The sequence below is a fragment of the Rhinolophus hipposideros genome (genome assembly GCF_964194185.1).
Source record: "Rhinolophus hipposideros genome assembly, chromosome: 7".
In the NCBI taxonomy this organism is placed as follows: Eukaryota; Metazoa; Chordata; class Mammalia; order Chiroptera; family Rhinolophidae; genus Rhinolophus; species Rhinolophus hipposideros.
This window is the reverse complement of record NC_138053.1, coordinates 3,752,565-3,770,079: the sequence shown is the minus strand read 5'-3', so window position 1 is coordinate 3,770,079 and position 17,515 is coordinate 3,752,565. Positions and strand designations below refer to the sequence as shown.

At 41.3% G+C, this 17,515-nt stretch overlaps 1 protein-coding gene across 8 annotated transcripts in view; it reads left to right on the top strand.

The window, feature by feature from the left end:
• Positions 1 to 17,515, top strand: part of AUTS2 (activator of transcription and developmental regulator AUTS2) — a 1,101,951-nt gene that overhangs the window by 482,420 nt on the left and 602,016 nt on the right. For 7 of the 8 annotated variants that reach the window (XM_081053755.1, XM_081053758.1, XM_081053753.1 and 4 more), the window contains exons 3-4: positions 2,178 to 2,279; positions 14,220 to 14,255. In XM_081053755.1, the coding sequence (XP_080909881.1) occupies positions 2,178 to 2,279; positions 14,220 to 14,255 (138 nt within the window). The remainder of the gene's footprint in view (positions 1 to 2,177; positions 2,280 to 14,219; positions 14,256 to 17,515) is intronic. The other variant, XM_081053759.1, reaches the window with a different exon arrangement.

Below are 17,515 nucleotides of genomic sequence, written 5' to 3'. Positions count from 1 at the left end.
TAACTTTACCTGCCTGGGCTTAACTCAGCGCTCCAGTGGCCTGAGACTTCTGCCATTGCTTATGAATTAGGGCCCATTCTACATACAGATTTTATCATCAGTAAAAATGTGTGTAACAGGCTGTTTTAAACTTTAAAATATGTGATAATTATCAAAGGCATTTAATAAAGAGTGATATGCTAGCTAACTATGCGGGCATATGTTAAAACATAAATACAGTAAGAAACAGCTCTTCAAAGACTAGTGGACGATATACTATTATATCTGAGCTTTAATAAAATCTTGACTTGGAAAAGACAGAGAAGGTGAGAGTGAGCATTCCAGACAGAGGAAATCTTGTGTGAAAAGAAGAGGGCAGAAATGGATATGACGTGTTAAGAAATTAAAAGTGATGTTCATTTTAGATTAAATCCCCCTTTATTATAAGTATAAAAATGAAAACTTAAGAGAATGACAATATTCTGAACTTGTATTCTATAGTAATAAGGCTCACATAGCTTGCATCCGAATTAGCTGAGAATTAGCAGGTTTTGCAGTAACTTAGGAGGAAACTAAGTATTTAAGGGCTCAGAAGGATACAAAATAAAATTAGCATCATTTTGGGGGTTTCCATTACAGAAGACTTCTGGAGAATGGGATTTTAGAAAAAAGTGGTAAAAGTGGATTTGTAGAAAGGTTGAAAGCAAAAAAGAATGCTCTGTATCGTGGGGATATCTGGATAGCTGATTAGGTTGTACGGTCAAAGTTGGGGTGGGTGTAAGCTGCAGTCTGGAAAGAGGCACATTAAAGTACAGGAATGCTGATACAGATGCATTGCCCATTCATGTTGCTTCGTCTTCCCCTTGGCCCAGAGCCACATGGAAACCTGCAGGCAGAAGTTTTGCTACCTGTTACTCTTGCTTGCTCTTTCAAGTTCTCTGCCCAGAAATATGGGGCTTGTCTTTTGTTTGAGATTTTCCATGTTCTGACCCATGCACCCCTCTGTAATGTTTCTCCCTTTTTCTTCCCCAAAGGAACCCTGTTTCTGGGAAGAGTCTGATCATTTCCTCGCAAGTTTCTCTCCCTGCCTTTGCTTTCTGCCTTTCTCCAGAAGTGTCTTCTTTCCTCTCAGCCATATGAGCTCAGTCAACTTTTAATATCCCAGCAAGCACTTCTCCGAACATCACTGGCTACTTTGGGTTTTCATGTAACATGTATTTGCTTATGTTGTTAACACTCGCTTTGCTCACACTGCCTTGCTAGACTGAGAATGTTGTAAAGAGGCTCGGTCTTGTAACCTGAATGAATTGCTTGGGGTCTCTGCAGATGGGGTTGCTGAGGACGTCACAGGTAGACTTATCTTCCATATGTGTGTGACTCAGTCTCACACAGACTGACATTGGCAATTCTGTGTGTTTGCTCATTTTTATGGAAATCAGAGCTGGGTAAATGCATGGAAACTGCTAAAATGTAAGCTCCATAGGACCCAATGTTATTTTTGTTTGTTTTGTTTTGGTTTGGTTATTTTTTGTTTGGCACCCTATCTCCAGTGCTTACTACCAGGCCCAAATGTGGGGCTTAATACCTATTTGTTGAATGAGTGCTGCCTTAATTTACTTAAGCTGCATATCTGGTAGGAGACCTCCAGAATGTTGTCTCATCAAACAGAATCCTTAAGTGTCTTCTCAGTGGTTACAGTTTAACGTCCTAGCATCTCATCCTTTTCTTTCAGGGCAAGAAACCTTGTGTTTTGTTCTGTTTTGTTGTTGTTGTTTCAGGAGAGGACAGAAGAAATGAGGTGGGAAGTCATAGTCAGTGTAATTTGACTAGAGCATATTCAGTGTTTTGGGTGTTTTTATTATCCACAAAAGAAATCACAATGGAACAGAGGAAAAATCTGAGGGAAGATTACTTTCCAAGACTTATGCACCTTTGTTGAACTTCTCACGTGTTTATGAGTATGTAAGACTTGCTCACTCTTTTATCTCTAGTGGCATTTTATGGTGAATGTTTTGCTTATCCTGCCCTCTATGTTTCTTTCTATGGCAGCTTGCCTGGCACCTTTCAGAAACTGAGAAAAATGTTAAAGATCAGGAACTTAAATGATTCCCTTCTGACCAGGCTTAAAGAAAAGGGGCAAAGAAGCAGCTGTGTGAGGAGACCACTGACTTTCCTTGTTTCTCTTGTCTTGCTTGTAGCTCAAGCCAGGACAGAACAGCTGCAGGGACAGCGACAGTGAGAGCGCCAGTGGGGAGTCCAAGGGCTTCCCCAGGAGCAGCTCCCGGGAGAGACTCAGCGACGTAAGTATGAAACGATCAGACAAAAGCACCAGCCCATGCGTTCCATTCCGTGGGGCAGGTCTCAGCCTCCATCACTCCCTGCCTTCACACCTCTTTGCATATCCGGCTCCCACGCGTTACCCTTTCTTGATGTACCCGTGGTTGAGCCTTGCATTACAGTGTCATTACATTTTCTAGTTTGCCCAAATATGTGTTTTCACAAATTATAAGGTAGGTGGGAGTATTTGTCACCTCAGCAAAAACAGATAACAAAGGAAAATGATAATACTTTTAATATCAGTGTTCAATGAAAGAAATAGGCAGCGCTACAACTGGGAAAACGACATCCATCAACTGTGAGCTCTGTGTGATTTCTTCACCTATGAGACTGGTAACAATCCCTTGCTGCCAGTTTATTTCTGTTGGGAGGAGTGGCTAACCAGTCACTTACTTGGCCGGCGAAGGAATTAAATTTCTTGACTGATTTCTCGGGGAGAGACTTGTGAGAACCTCTTGAGGGATGTGTCAGCTCTCTGGACCTGGCTCTAAGCCCTTTCCGGTCTCCTGTCCGCCAACACACCCGACTCGCTTTGTCACTTCCGAGAAGCACCCGGCCCCCTGAGGATGCTCTTGCCTTCTTCCCTAACGTGTCATATAACAAGATTCTTGACCTATCTTTGTCCCTGAGAGCAACACTTGGAAACGTTCTTGTAAAACAGATTGAGTAGGGAGAGACATTTTTATTATTGATACCAACACAGGAACACCAGCAGACGAAGGAGACAGTACTCTTAAGATGCAGCAGCTCAGTGTCTTAGTTTCAAGAAGACGCTGTCAGGGTGTGTAATAGGAGTAAAGCCATCACCTCTTCTTCCTTACATGCTCTAACGCAGTTGTCACCATCATGGAAAATATTAGTACTTATTTATTTTTGGTCTAAAAGAAATGAAACTTCACTGATACCCAATTTAATAAGCAGGGAATAGTTTGTCTATAGAATTTACAAACACACTTATCTTAAGAATGTGCTCAAAACCTTTTTTTACTGGGAGGTTTCCATAAGTATCAAAGGCTGGGGACCACTGCAGTACCTGGAGTCATTCCTACAATAATCCCCCACCCGGTTCTCCATCAGCCAAGTGGACAACCCGAGACAGGTAGCTTCCTACACCTCTCAGGAAAGTCTGAGATCGAGGGTGAGATGTGACATATGGAACGTTGAGTTCTTCCAAGGTTAAGTGGGATAAACAAAGTATAATTGTTTCTATAGTATTTTAGTGTCTTGTAGATAATTGCCTCTTCCTTTAATATTGCATAATATCAGTCATGTATATAAGGAATACTAACTCAGCTTTTGCTGTATGAGTATGTCTGTGTAAAAGAATATTTCTTTGTGTGTTTATGTTTCATTAATTTTATGATGGAACTATAAATTATAATGCTAAAACTATTGCTATAACAATATTTCTTACTTATGTTGTAATGTTAACAATACTTAACATTTTGTTTTGTCTTTTTTTTAAATATTCAATCAGGGTTTATTAGTGATACATTCTCAGGGAAGAGAAGGGGTCTAGTGAGGTAGGGGAGAAGGAGGGAGGCGGGGACGGAGAGAAAGGGAGAGAGTGAGAGATAGAGAAAGGGGTGGAGAGTGAAGGTCAGAGCGAGAGCTGTTTGGCTTTTACGACAAGGTCTCTTTGGGCTGGAAATCATTGCAGGATTAGTTCGTCATGATTTCAGCATAGGGCAGAGAAGTGAGAGCCACATAGGTCAGGGGACAAAAGCACAGTCATTGAGATCCTTTGACTGGTTGCCCTTAACTTGCTTTTCATTGGATCAAGAGAAATTGGCAAAAGATATCCTATGTTTATGGATAGGAAGATTTAATGTTAAGATGCCAGTACTGCCCAAAGCAATTTATAGATTGAGTGCAATGCCTGTGAAAATTCCAACAGTCTTTTTGCAGAAATGGAAAAACAGATACTCAGATTCATATGGGGTGGCGTGAGGCCTCCTGGCAGAAAACACAATGTTGAAAAAGAAGAACAAAGTTAGGAGACTTATACTTCCTAATTTCAAAACTTATTACAAATCCACAGTAATCAAAACAGAGCGGTAATGGTTTGAGGATAGTCAGAGAGAGCAGTGGACTAGAATTGAGAGTCCAGAAATAAACCCATACATCTCTGGCCAACTGAGTTTTGACAGGAGTGCCAAGGCCATTCCATTGGGAAAGATTTTCTCTTCAACAGATGACACTGGGACAGATAAATCTCCCCAAGCAAAAGAATGATGTTGGAGCCCTATGTCACACCATGTAAAAACTTAACTCAGAATGAATCAGTGACCAAAATGTAAGAACGAAAACCATACAACTCTTAGAAGAAAACACATGGGTAATTCTTTATGACCTTGAATTTGGCAGTGGCTTTCTAGATATGACACCAAAAGCATGAGCAACAAAAAGGAAAATAGATAAATTGGACTTCATTGAAAGTAAAAACTTTTGTGCATCAAAGGGCATTATCAAGAAAGTGAAAATATTGTGAGAAAATATTTGCAAATCATGTAACTGATACAGGTTTAATGTCTAGATATATGAAGAACTTCTACAGTTCAACAATAACAAACCAATTCAAAAGTGTGGCAAAGAACTTGAGTAGACATTTGTGCAAAGAAGATATACATGCAGTTGTCCAGTAAGCATATGAAAGATGCTCATCCTCATTAGTCGTTAGGGAAATGCAAATGTAAACCATAATGAAATAGCTGAGATGGCTAAAAATTTTTTTAAGAAAATAAGTGTTGGCAAGGATATGGAGAAATTGGAACCTTTGTGCATGCTGGTGGGAATGTAAAATGGTGCAGCCATTGTGGAAAATAGCTTGGTACTTCCTCAAAAAGCTAAACACAGAAACATCATATCCCTACCAACTCCCTTTAGATATAAACTGAAACACGTTAAAAACAGGTACTCAGATACTTATCCTCCAGTGTTCATTCCAGCATTCAGTAACCAAAAGGTGGGAACAACACAAGGGTCCCTCAGCAGCTGAATGGTAAACAAAATACCATATTTCCCCGTAAACGAGACCGGTCTTATATTAATTTTTGCTCCAAAAGATGCATTAGAACATATTTGCAGGGAATGTCTTATTTTTTCACGTGCAACAATCTACATTTATTCAAGTACAGTCATGTCATCTTCTGGAACGTCGTCATAATGTACTAAATGCCCGTCTCGCTGATGATCTTAACTGGGGCTTGTTTGAGGGGAAACACGGTATGGCGTATATGGACAATAGTATATTATTCAGCCATAAAAAGGAATGAAGTTCACATACATGTTACAACACAAATTAACCTTGAAAATATGATGTTAAGTGAAAGAAGCTAGTTGTAAAAAAGACAAATATTGTGTGATTCCACTTGTATGAGGTATGTAGATTATGCAAATTCCTAGAAACAGAAAATAGCAGATATCAGGGACTGGTGTAAGGGGGGGTTGCTAGGGGAATTCCCGCTTGATGGTTACAGAGTTTCTATTTGGGGTGATGAAATAGTTTTACACAAATTGCGACTAATTAATATCACTGAATTGTACACTTAAAATGGTAAAAATGTCAAACTTTGTGTTATACTCGTATATGCATTTTACCACAACAGAAATAGTGTAAGAAAAAATTTGGGCTTCAACAATCCTGACTGTCTACAAAATACTTCTAGTGCATATTCCTTATTGATTATTGAAATTCATACTTTCTGCAACAACATTGTTAAAGACGAAAGAAGAATAGAAACAACATTTAGTCTAAAGCTAGTTTTCTCTAGTCCTGAATACTCTGCCTGGTTCCTGAGGTATCCCAAGGTTTTTCCACACCAGCTGGTGGGCATACCAACCCTTCTGTGCCCTGCATGAGCTCTGGGCATTGTTACATGCTCCTTTTCCGTGGTTTCTCCTTTTACCTCAGGCACTATCCTCCTACAGACACGCTGATGTGGACACAGGCGAAGCCTGGAGGTGAACCTTCTTTAGATTTCGTGATTCTCTGGGAAGCTCTCGCCTGTCCTGGCTTTCTCTGATTATCCACTCTATCTTCTCAACTCGGGGATGACCATCCCCCACCTACCCCATCCCCCAGCATGAGTGAGGCTCACCTCATTTGCTTCCCTTTTCTCTGAGATCACTGTCCCGTACTGCCTGTTGCCCAGTTTCTGAAAACCCTTTCTCATGCAGTTTGTCTGGTTCTTTAGTAGCTTCAGCTTAAGCTACTGAAAATGGGAGAGTATGTTGGGTCCCTGTGAGGCCAGCATGCCCACTGCGGGTGTTTCAGCTGCAGTGAACGTTCCCAGAGGTCAAAGTTCCCAGAAGTCATCTCACTTTTCACATTTTTAGAAGCTTTGGCAGTTGACACTTACTCTAAAGTGCAGTTAGGTAAGTTACGTAATTTACGTTATTCCAGTTTTGTTTTTTTTAGTTGGACATGCAAAAGAGTAAGAATAAAGAATCGCAGTAGAACTAGAGGATTTGGCTCATGGGTAAAGCTTATAAGCCAAATGTGCTTGGCTTTTCTAAATTACATACCCCAAGCCATACTGCCAGGCGAGAGTATTTGTCTATACGGAGTTCAGATCATCCACCTCAAAGACACATAGTAACTGATTTAGATTAGTCATGAAGGGAAAAGTGAAGGGGAATAATTGAATACATCAATGTTCACCATGAATTTGTTATTCAAGAGGGAACGTACTGCTTCTGACTTAAACAGAATTTTTCAATTGATGAAGTCACAACTAAGGGGCTAAAGTTAGAATCTTAATAAACAAAACCTTAAATTATGAATTGATCATGGACGTTCTTTACAAACACAGCAACTTTTAATAGCAGTTTAACTATTTATTATCTGTGTGACGTTGAGCAAAGAACTTGGTTTTCTAAACCGCGGTTGATCTGTGAAACGGCTGTACCAACCTTGTAGGTCTCCTTTACAGATTGCCCGGTACTAGTGTCTGAATCACATAGCACCGTTCTTGGTGTTTAAAACACATCCTCTGCTCAAAAATACTCATCCTCTTCCTCTTCGCATCAGATTTACAACTTACCTTAGGAACCTTCTCACCCTTTTAACTTAAATTCCCTTGTAACTGTCAACTTGACAAGCAGTACCTGCTATCTGAATCATGATAAACATGATAATACCTGCTATCTGAATCTTCCTCACAAACAAAATCCTCACTATCCTATGTCTCCTTACCTATTTTTCTCAGCCCTGAAGTGTCCCTCTTATTTCCCTGTCCCAGTATTGGATCCCAGGGCTAGGATTCTCAAAGTCAAGCTCGTTCCTTCCTCTGCCGTAATTATCCCGTCCACTTCGTTCCTCTCCTTCACCCACTCACATCATTTCTGACGAGGTGTTTGGGTCTGACTTTGCTCTCTGACACTAATGATGTTTCAGACGCCCTCACCATGCCTTACACAGGTAACTCCCGGTGATTGCATCTGCCCCACCGTTCTTTCCTTTGCACCGTGCTCTCCAGTGCTTCCAGAGTTGTTTTCCTCTGGAGTCAGAACTGACACTTGAACTTCTGTGTTTAAGATCTTTTGGTCAGAGTCCACACTCCTGAGGGTTATGTGCAGAGCCCTCCAGGAAGTATGACGCTGCTTCTGCACGTGCTCCGTTCCTCTGCCCACCCCACCCCCGACCTGAACCACCTTTGTTTTCTTAAATGATGTGCTCTTTCAGATCTTCCTATCTTTATTACTTTTATTCCCTCTTTTCTTTGTCCTTTCCTTCTGCCAGCCCCAGTGGGATGCCCTATAACAAACCCTTCCCAACACACTATGGAAGTAAACTCCGAATGCTTTATTCAGATTAGTATGTGGATATGACTCTAGTTTTTCTCTGAAAGAATTTTGGGCCTGGTTTTTAGTTATGAGAAGGCAGAAAATGTGTTTTAATACTTTCTAAGTGTTCAAGACTTTGAAGGAATTGAAGCATTTCAGAAAATAGTGAAAAGGGATAGAATTCTAACAAGTGCTATGCTAAACGGTTCTGTCATCTGACTGTCCTATAGCTAGTTAGTCCGTTTCATAGGATCACAGTTGATGCATTTCTTCTGCTTCTTTCTGAGATACCACTTCTACCCCAAATCGTCCAGGATTCAGGGTTATTTATCTATCCCACCATGCCATCTTCAGTCGGTCCACGTCCTCCCTTCTCCCCACCCTACCCCAAACCTCGATTGAGGTTTCACTCTGTGCCAGGTTGACTGGCTACTGTGAAGGGAGAATAGACCCAGACCACACTGTCCGTGAACGTCTCTGTCCTTCAGAAGAAAAGCTAGTCCAGCCCTGAAGCACTCTTGGTGTTCCGTTTCTCCCCTGAGTCTGTGGTAAGGAGGTGAGGTGTTGTATTAGTTCCCTGGGCTGCTGTAGTGAGTGACCACAAAGGGAATGGTTTAAAACAACTGACATCGATTTTCTCAGAGTTTGCAAGGCCAGCAGCAGTCCACCCTGAAGGTGTCAGCAGGACCACGATCCTCGGAAGCCTCCAGAGAGGCATCCTTCCTTTCCTGTTCTAGCTTCTGCTGGCTTCTGGCCATCCTTGCCTTCCTTGGCTTCCCACTGATTCAGCCCAGCGTCTGCCTCTGTCTCCACAGGGCCGTCCACCCCATTTGTAGCTCTGTGTGTCCTCTCCTTATAGGGCAGTGATCATCGGCGTTAGGACCCACCCCGATCCAGTAGGCTCCCAACTTAAGGCCGCTGTTTCTAAACAAGGTCATTATATCACTCAGGGTTCTCACAGAAACAGTGCATGGAATGTACAGGTGTGTGCAGTGAGGAAGCCTGACAAGTCTCAGGATAGGGGAAGGAAGTGGGAGACCCACGAGAGGTGGTGCTTAGCCGCAGTCCTAGTCCAAAGGCATGAGAACCAGCAGAGCTGAGGGTGTGATTCCAGCCACAGACTGGAAGGCTCGAGACCAGAGACAGTCGATGGTTCAGTTTGAGTCTGAAAGCAGGAAAGACTGTTGTCCCAGCTTGAAGGCCATCAGCCAGAGGAGTTTCTTCTTATGCTGAGGATGATTATACTTGTTTTATAAAACTGATTGGATGAGGCCCAGCCACATCCGGCTGGGGGCAGTGTGCTTTATTCAGTGTTTGGGATGAAATGTTAAACTCATCCAAAATCCTCCTCACAGTAATACCAACAAAATGTGGGACCAAGTGTCTGGGGGCCCGTGGCCCAGGCACGCTGATGCCCAGTCACGTTAGCCTTCAGCCACATTCTGAGGCTCCTGGTGGACGTGAGCTTTAGAGAGACGCTGTTCACCCCACTGCAAGTTATTATTTTAAAAGCCTGTCTGGAATATGTTAAAGCAACGTTGTTATAATTTTTACTTTAAATTGTTTGCTTTGCCTTTTATTGAAGAACTGCAGATAACAATGAGAGCAAGAAGGAAATCAGTGAAATGAGCCAAGAAGCTGTTGAGTGTGGATGAGAGCTAGTGACAGCTAGAAGAGGGTTATAACAGAGGTTGGGAAATTGAAGTGAGAAGTGACCATATCCATCATGCCCGATGCTCTTTTCAAGTTGTTCCCTTCCACCCATTTTTACTTGAATTCTCCTAGGAGCTCATTTCCCCATTCAGATATAGTGTTTTGCGTCTTTATCAGCTGTTAGGAATCTTATTTCCAAGGCACATGTCTTAGGCTTAAGATTTCATGTTGTTTTAATTGTCATTGTTTCCTAAAATACTATGGAAAATCCATAAATGAGCTTGTTTTGTGACCTTTGCAAGACCTGCACTTGGCTGTGATGCCTCTACGTCGTACTCCCAAGAGAGAACAGCACTAGTGGCGGTGGGTAGACAGGGATGTCAGCCACAATTGGTGATGTGGAACAATTTTAAATATCCAATTTAAATTAGCCCTGGGGTCAGAACATACGTCTCATCCAGGGGTGGAGCTCATACCCGTTTCCTGCTCAGGGAGAGGAGATGGTCCTCTCAGTCTCCGTGCACATCTCTCATGAATGGAGCACATCTCGTGTAGATGGATAATCAATGTTGAAATCCCTTGTTGTAGGTAAGCTGTTAACACAGAAATGTTAACTTCACGAGTTTAATGAGTAGCTTCAGTGATAGCTTAGTGACTGAGATGGAAAGCAAGCCAGGTGGGGGCAGTGAGGAGGAGTGGCATGAGGGTTAACGAGCACCCCCTCGCAGACTTGAATGTCGGTAGCGTCATTCTCCTCCTGGAACATGTCTTTCAACTGCACATCCTATTACTGTTCCTGCAGCCCATGGAAGCGGGGAGAATGAGGCACTGTGTTTGTAAGAAAGCTCTCCTTTGCAGCATAATGAGATCGAGGTGGGTAATTTGCAGCAATTGCTCGAGCAGTGGTCAAATCTGCAAAAAACACAGCAGAATGAAAAGACCATGTTAAACAGGAGATGCCTTATAATGAGCCTGGAAATCATGTCTCATGCAGCCAGCTGGCTGGCACTTTTTCATACCCTTGTCTCCTCATGCAAACAGCTACACATTTTCTCCTACTCTATTTTCTCAGTTTCTCTATACCTCTCATTTCTATCTAGTACATGAAAATATGAATGAATTGGCAACTCTGCTACTTGAAGAAATAAGAACAAAGTCTTTTTCATTATTCAAGGGAGGTATTTGCTTAAACATGGGTGTGTGGTATTATTTCAAATGCTTTTGTTCCATTTTTAAAACACATCCTGTTACAAACGTCTTCTTTTCAAGCCTCAGTTTGACTCACAGTCTTTTCTGGATTCTATGGCCACTTTAGGTATATAGTTTGGCCAGAGTTTGCCTTCTCTCTTTAAGCCAGAAAAATGGAAGACCCCTCCTCTCATTAAAAATAGACTGGAGAGATACAGAAAGTTGAAATCAACTTTATTTCATCAAATGGTTCAGTGGTCAGGAAACCCCCCCAACCTGTCTGTTTCCCTAGGCCTCTCCTTTTTGCTGTCTATCTCTTTTTCTATAACATGAGAAAGCAGTACCAATCCCTAAATGCTGACCTATAAATGAATAACCTAACACATTTCAAACAATAACTAGCTGTTTTTAAACATCTATTCCATTTTTGTATCATAATCTATTGTTGCCATGGTTTGGGGTATGCATGGAATTTCTGACTTGGAAAAATGTTACTGTTACCCAATATTTGCAGCTGTATTTCGATACAGACTTCCATGAGGCATACATGAGGAGACTCTTCTGGGCCTTTGTGTTGTGAGCTGTCAGTGCAACTGACTCCTGGGCTGTTGCTGCTCTCAGACTTGTTCCCTGTCTAATGGTGGAGACCCTGTTGGCGACCGGGAATGGTGACCTACTGAACTCAAGGCCACCGCCAGAGTCCTGGAAATGTAGAACTGGACCAGGAGAATCTCTTTGTTTCAGAGATGTTGTTTCTGTTCAAATTCTCCAGCTATGATTGAAGGCAGCTGGCAGTTGGCTGAGAAAAAATATGGTGTAGAAAGGGGTAAGGGGAGGAAACGTCAATGCCATGGACGTTTGGCAAAGTAGATTAGAAGAATTTTTCGACAAAGTTTTCTGCCAGGTCCACAAATCAGAACTTAATGTCACAAACCTCTATGCCTATTAAAGAAAGAATAAGAGAGTAGAGTGGGTTAGAAAATGTGGGTAGTCTGACTGACAGGGTCTGTACGCTTTCTGGCAAATGCTGACACTCCAGTGGACCTCTAATGTCCATGAGAAACTAGTGTTGTGTTCTTCATGTGTCTCTGTATGTGCTGCTGTGGGGGGTGTTAGAAGGCAGGGTCCTTAACTGCTTTGTTGCATTATGTTAATTCCTCGGCAGTGCAATCAAACTCATGTCGTAATTAAAGCTGTCAGTTGGAAGGCAAGCCAATCGCCACGAAAACACAGCATAACAAATGAAGTGAAATGATTTTGCGTGTAGCTATACAATGCTTCGCCAGGCATGAAATTAAATAAGTAATTTGATGTTGACATCAGAAATTGAAATGATACCCACTGTTCCCTCATTCAGTCAGACCTGCATAAACAATAGCCAGAACAAATATGCACAACAAAGCTCTCTTCTCCACCCAGCTCCCTGAGTAATGTACAATATATATGCAAAATGAGTTTAACAGAGCTTTCGGAGACCTGAAGGATGTAATTTCCTTTGATATGCACAATAAGATGATATGTATGTGGGGGTGGGGAAGTGCATTTGGAGGGGTACTTCTGCTTCTTGGATGAAATCCGTTTGCAGGAAGGGGGAAAAAACCCTGGAATAAACAAATTCCACGTTGTCTCTGAGTAATTCATCCTAAAATGATTTTCCCTCCCAGGCATGACCCCAGGCTGGGGGAGACCTGACCCGGGTTTTGCTTTCCTCTGTGGGTGCTGAGAACACGTGATGTCACGTGACTAAATGCCGCGTGAAAGCCGTCTCCATGACTACTGTGGATCTCCCTACACACCATTTATGGGATCAGGAATGCAGCAGGATTTTTTAAACCAGGTCCAGTGTGCGAGATGACACATCTGCCAGCCTTTTACTCCCCTGAGCTCGTGTGAAACATTGAGGCGAAGGAAGTTTTGCTTTGGGAGCTGCGTTTAGGAGTGGCGGGGATCACACTACCCCCGTTTGATGTGAATGCCGTGTGCTTCCGGCACTGCATTTCCTTCTCAGAAACAGTTAAAATCAAGAAGAAGCACACCTACTGCATTTTTTGAGATTCTGAGTTCACCTCAGCCATTTTCCTCTATACAGTCCATTCCTTCCTTTACATACACGTACACTGAACAAATACTTATGAAATGCGTGCTGGGCAAGCTGCGGTGCTGAGCTCTGAGGAAGCAAGCCTGGGTGCACCGGGTGGGGCCCCTGGCACCTGCATTTTGCAGAGCAGGGCCTGCCGTTAGGATGGAGAGCTGGATGCCAACTGAGTCACTAGCATCAGAGCAGAGGTCAGGCCTGTCCAGCAAGGGAGACCCGACCCAGCTCCTCAGAGGGGGTCTTGCTCGTGGGGGGCACTGAGCGGAGGCCTGCAGGCGGCCTCAGCATTTGCTTTCTGTTTGTTGCAAACTTGTCTGGGGCCTCTGTTCTTACCAAAGAGGACACTCAAAGAATTTGTAATGAGATGTTTTAGGAAAAAAAGCAACAAACATAACACACAACAAAGACTCACAGGCAAATTTAAAACACAGCCAAATTCGTTTTTCACCTTCTTTCCCAAGAAGTGGTGCACTGTAGACCTTACAGAAGTACCGTTTTTAGCCTCCATGTGTCAGAACTGGGAAGCCCTGATTGATAATTCCTGGGACTAAAACATTGACTAAAACAGTGCTTTTCCCTGCTTCCCTTTACCCACACATTCTTTGCATTTTAGTCTACTAATTATGTTTACAAAATGTCTCATTTTTGAAAAGCGCTCTGTGTGTACTAACTGGTGCCTTTAGGGAATAAACTGGCAAGTAGGTCATACATTGGAAAAGTCATCCAAACCCACTGGGCTTTTTCTTTTCAAGTCAGCCTGAGCTTTTTCCTCTTGCCTGCCCCTTTGTGGCCGCACAGCCCAGGAGCTCGGGACCAGGCCATTGAATGTCAGCAAGTCAGGGAGGCAGGCTGACGTGTGTCTGTTTAGTCTCAGTGCAGGGTGAAATGCCATCATTAATTCATTACCCAGCTGCCTGTCAAATAAATTGGCAATTACGTCCACCGCAGAGGCTCGGAATTCAGTAAATAGCACGTTAGCATCTCTGAGTTGTTGAGAGATGTAAAGGGGAAAATTAAGCAATACGGTGTTTGTATCAGGAGCAGATGACAAGGGGCAGCACACACTGGTCGTGTAATGTAGTGATGAAAAGCTCGCACAGGGCTGGTAGTGAGCTGTGTGGACAGGAACGTGTTAAAAACCATCGCTGATTTTCCACTTTGTCTTTATGCTTTATTGCAGAGTTCAGCTCCTTCCAGCTTGGGAACAGGCTACTTCGTAAGTTTATCTCAACTTCCACATGTGTACCTTGCTTCTCTAATGTATGCTCATTAGGACGCGAAAACACCTAAGAGGTCCCCTCTCAGGCCTAAAGAACAGGCTGGTATCCATCCTCTTATTAAGAATTGTTTCATTTTTAAAATAAGTAACTTGCTGGGCCCGAGGGACTCTCAGTGAGCCTGAGACGCGTTACCTGGCAGCAGAAGGGGGCACAGGGACGCCTGATTGGCTCCTGCCACCTTTCCTACATAATGTTTTCTAGTGAGAAGTGTCATGTGGAGGATGGATCTCATATTATTCTTTGAGGTATTTATTCACTTTTAAAATCTCTTGAACAACTTCCCCACATATACAATGAATCACTTTTTAAAAAAATTTCGATGAGGTGAAGTTTTAATGGATGTTTTCCCTCACAGTCTGGGTAGGTGGGCTTTATATTTCCTTTTAGCATCATTAAACTCCTCATTTTAGCAAATATAGATGTATTATTTTATTTCTAGACTTTCCTCTGTCCTATGGAAGGGCTGGGGATGGTGAACATATCTTAGGGATTATCACAGTATTTCTCATAGAAAAATAGTCACTTTGTTTCTTTTATAGCTATTTACCCTTTTTGGATTCAATAATCCTTTTTAAGATGTAGAATTACAACTAGGCCTTCCTTACACATGGGCTAACACAGGGTATAGAGCTTTGTTGTGATATTTAGAGGAATCTGATTTGTGTTCAGAAAGATGAACACTGATACACTAATGCCCGCTCAGCATTTTCTAGGAAATTATGAAATCATGAAAATAAAATAAAGCAGAAAATAATTACTGATTCAGTTTAGCCGCCTGTAAATTTCTTTTCTTAATATGCTAATTACTCCAGTTTTCTTTGCCCACACATTTCTTTCCATACATTTACATTAAATAGATGAAAACCAGCATTATTTCATTGAATAATAAGCCTTTTTCAAGCTTGGCAGAAGTGGTATTTTTTAAGTGTTGATTTTTTTTTTGTCTTAATCTGTGATAGGAGAAAAGGGATAAAGATTTTTTTTGGTACCTACCTAATAGAGCCAGCACTCTTATCCTTGCTCTTTATTATGGCTGAATATTCATGCTTGCAGAGATAAACAGGACGCTTCAGCAGTGGAAATAACAGAAGCAATCCCGTCTGCCATCGCTTCACACCCGGCTGGATGTGGGTTGAGATGCTCCAAGTAAAATCTGGAGCCTGCCAATTTCTGTTCTCTTTCCAAAAGCTACATTCTCCCTCTGTGCTTTCTTTAGCAGAACAAGGCCAAAGCCAGTAACTTAGCCCTTGACCACTTCTAGACTGAACATTCTCTATGTTTCAAATGTCAGTTTGATCACCCTGAACGAAGAAAGTCATCTCTAGAAACACTGAGATTTTTATTATACTTTTGGTCACTTTTTTCGTAATTCTAGAAATGTTTATTTTTATTCTCTAACAATACATCATTATGAGTAAAGAATCTGCAATTATGAATCTGAAATAATTCTCACACAGAGTGTTGGATGAGTATAAAAGTTTTTCCTTATTTTGGTAAAATTATTCTTAGTATTATTTTGCTTATATAAGAACATCTGTAATATTAACTCACATGGAGAAGATATATACCAGATGTATATTCAGCTTTCAACCGTGGCAAAAATGTTCTACTTAGAATGTGTTTTCAGTAATGGGATCATTATGTTATCAACGTGCAAAATCTGTTGATATGATTGCCAAGTCCTCATCAAGAAGTGTCTTCTGGTTTGGTTTTCATTCCATCACTGTCACATGTAATACTTAATTTCAGGTTCTGACTTCAACATTAGTGAGTTTCACACTTGTGAGTGGAAATAGTATATTCATAACTCATAGTATTTTCATGGTAACATATTATGTGCACTGTGCTTTACGATGTGTGATGTTATCATAATCTTATGTCTGTAATGAAGGCTCAGCGTCAGGTAAGTAGAATGGTGATATTTTTACTCTATCCTTAATCCTCTTCAGCATCTCTCTGAAATGTGGACTGAGGCAAATCACCTGCAGTCAATGAGGTATTAACACAATTGAACCGTAATGTGAACTCATGTTTAGGAAAACTGAAGGTATCACCTATTGGTTTAACAACCTGGAACTGTTTTCTTAAACACTCTTCAAATATTACTCGGACTTCAGAATCTTTCATTTAGATTTTTATGCTTCCATGGAGCTTTTAGTAAACTAAGGTGAAATGCTGATCATCATGCGTGTTAATAAAATAGACCCCTGCCCAAGTATATGCACGTACATGTGTGTACACACACACACACACACACACACACACACACACACACACACACACACACACACCCTTATCCACATTCAGTATATTCTACTTTCAGTTCTTTTCATTCATCAGTAGTGGTAAGTTAAAGAGTTTTGAAGAAGAATCCTTTGTTTTTGATCTACTTGTATTTGTTTGTATCTCCTTGGTTTTGTGTTCCAATGATGTCTGCTTAGGTCTGTCACTTTTCCAATCCATTTATGAAGCTGAAGATTTGAGAAATGAGAACAGCAGCTAAAAATGAGTATTTACATAAGCATATTGCAAAGAATGCGTAAAGTAGGCAAAATAGAGAAGGATTGGAACAAACTTTTCACATTTTGGGGAGTTTTTGAATGATGTGGGTGTTATATACACAGAGACACAGACACATATATATTCATTACATAATCATGCCCAGCTCATATTCTAAATATAATTGGAAGTATAGACTACTTGGAATCTATTTGCTTTTCTTTCCTTTTTTTTTTTTTTTTTTTTTTTGGCAAGAGGAGCAAAACGTGTTGGAGTGTGTAACATTTTTCTTTTTTTAAAATGGTAATGCAGTAAACTTGTTTTCATTTCAATTTTAGTGTTTATGGCTATATTCTCTCCTCATACATGTATTTGAAGTTCATTATGCATAGTGGATAATCAGCTTAGACACAGAATGATCTGAAGACCAGTGATCTGACCTTAGGCAGGGTATCGAATACCTCTCCTGTTTCATTGTGTGTACCTGCTTAATAGAGTTGTGAATATTAAATGAGTTAAGATATTTAATGTACACAGAACAACACTCAATAATAGCAACTAATAAATGTTGTCTTCTGTTATTCCCACTGTAGTGTGTGATGGAAAAAACTCGGTCTCATTAAATGGCTTGTAATGCTGTGATAATAGAGAATAAGTACCAGAAATTAATGACACAAAAATAAGTTTTGTAATTTGT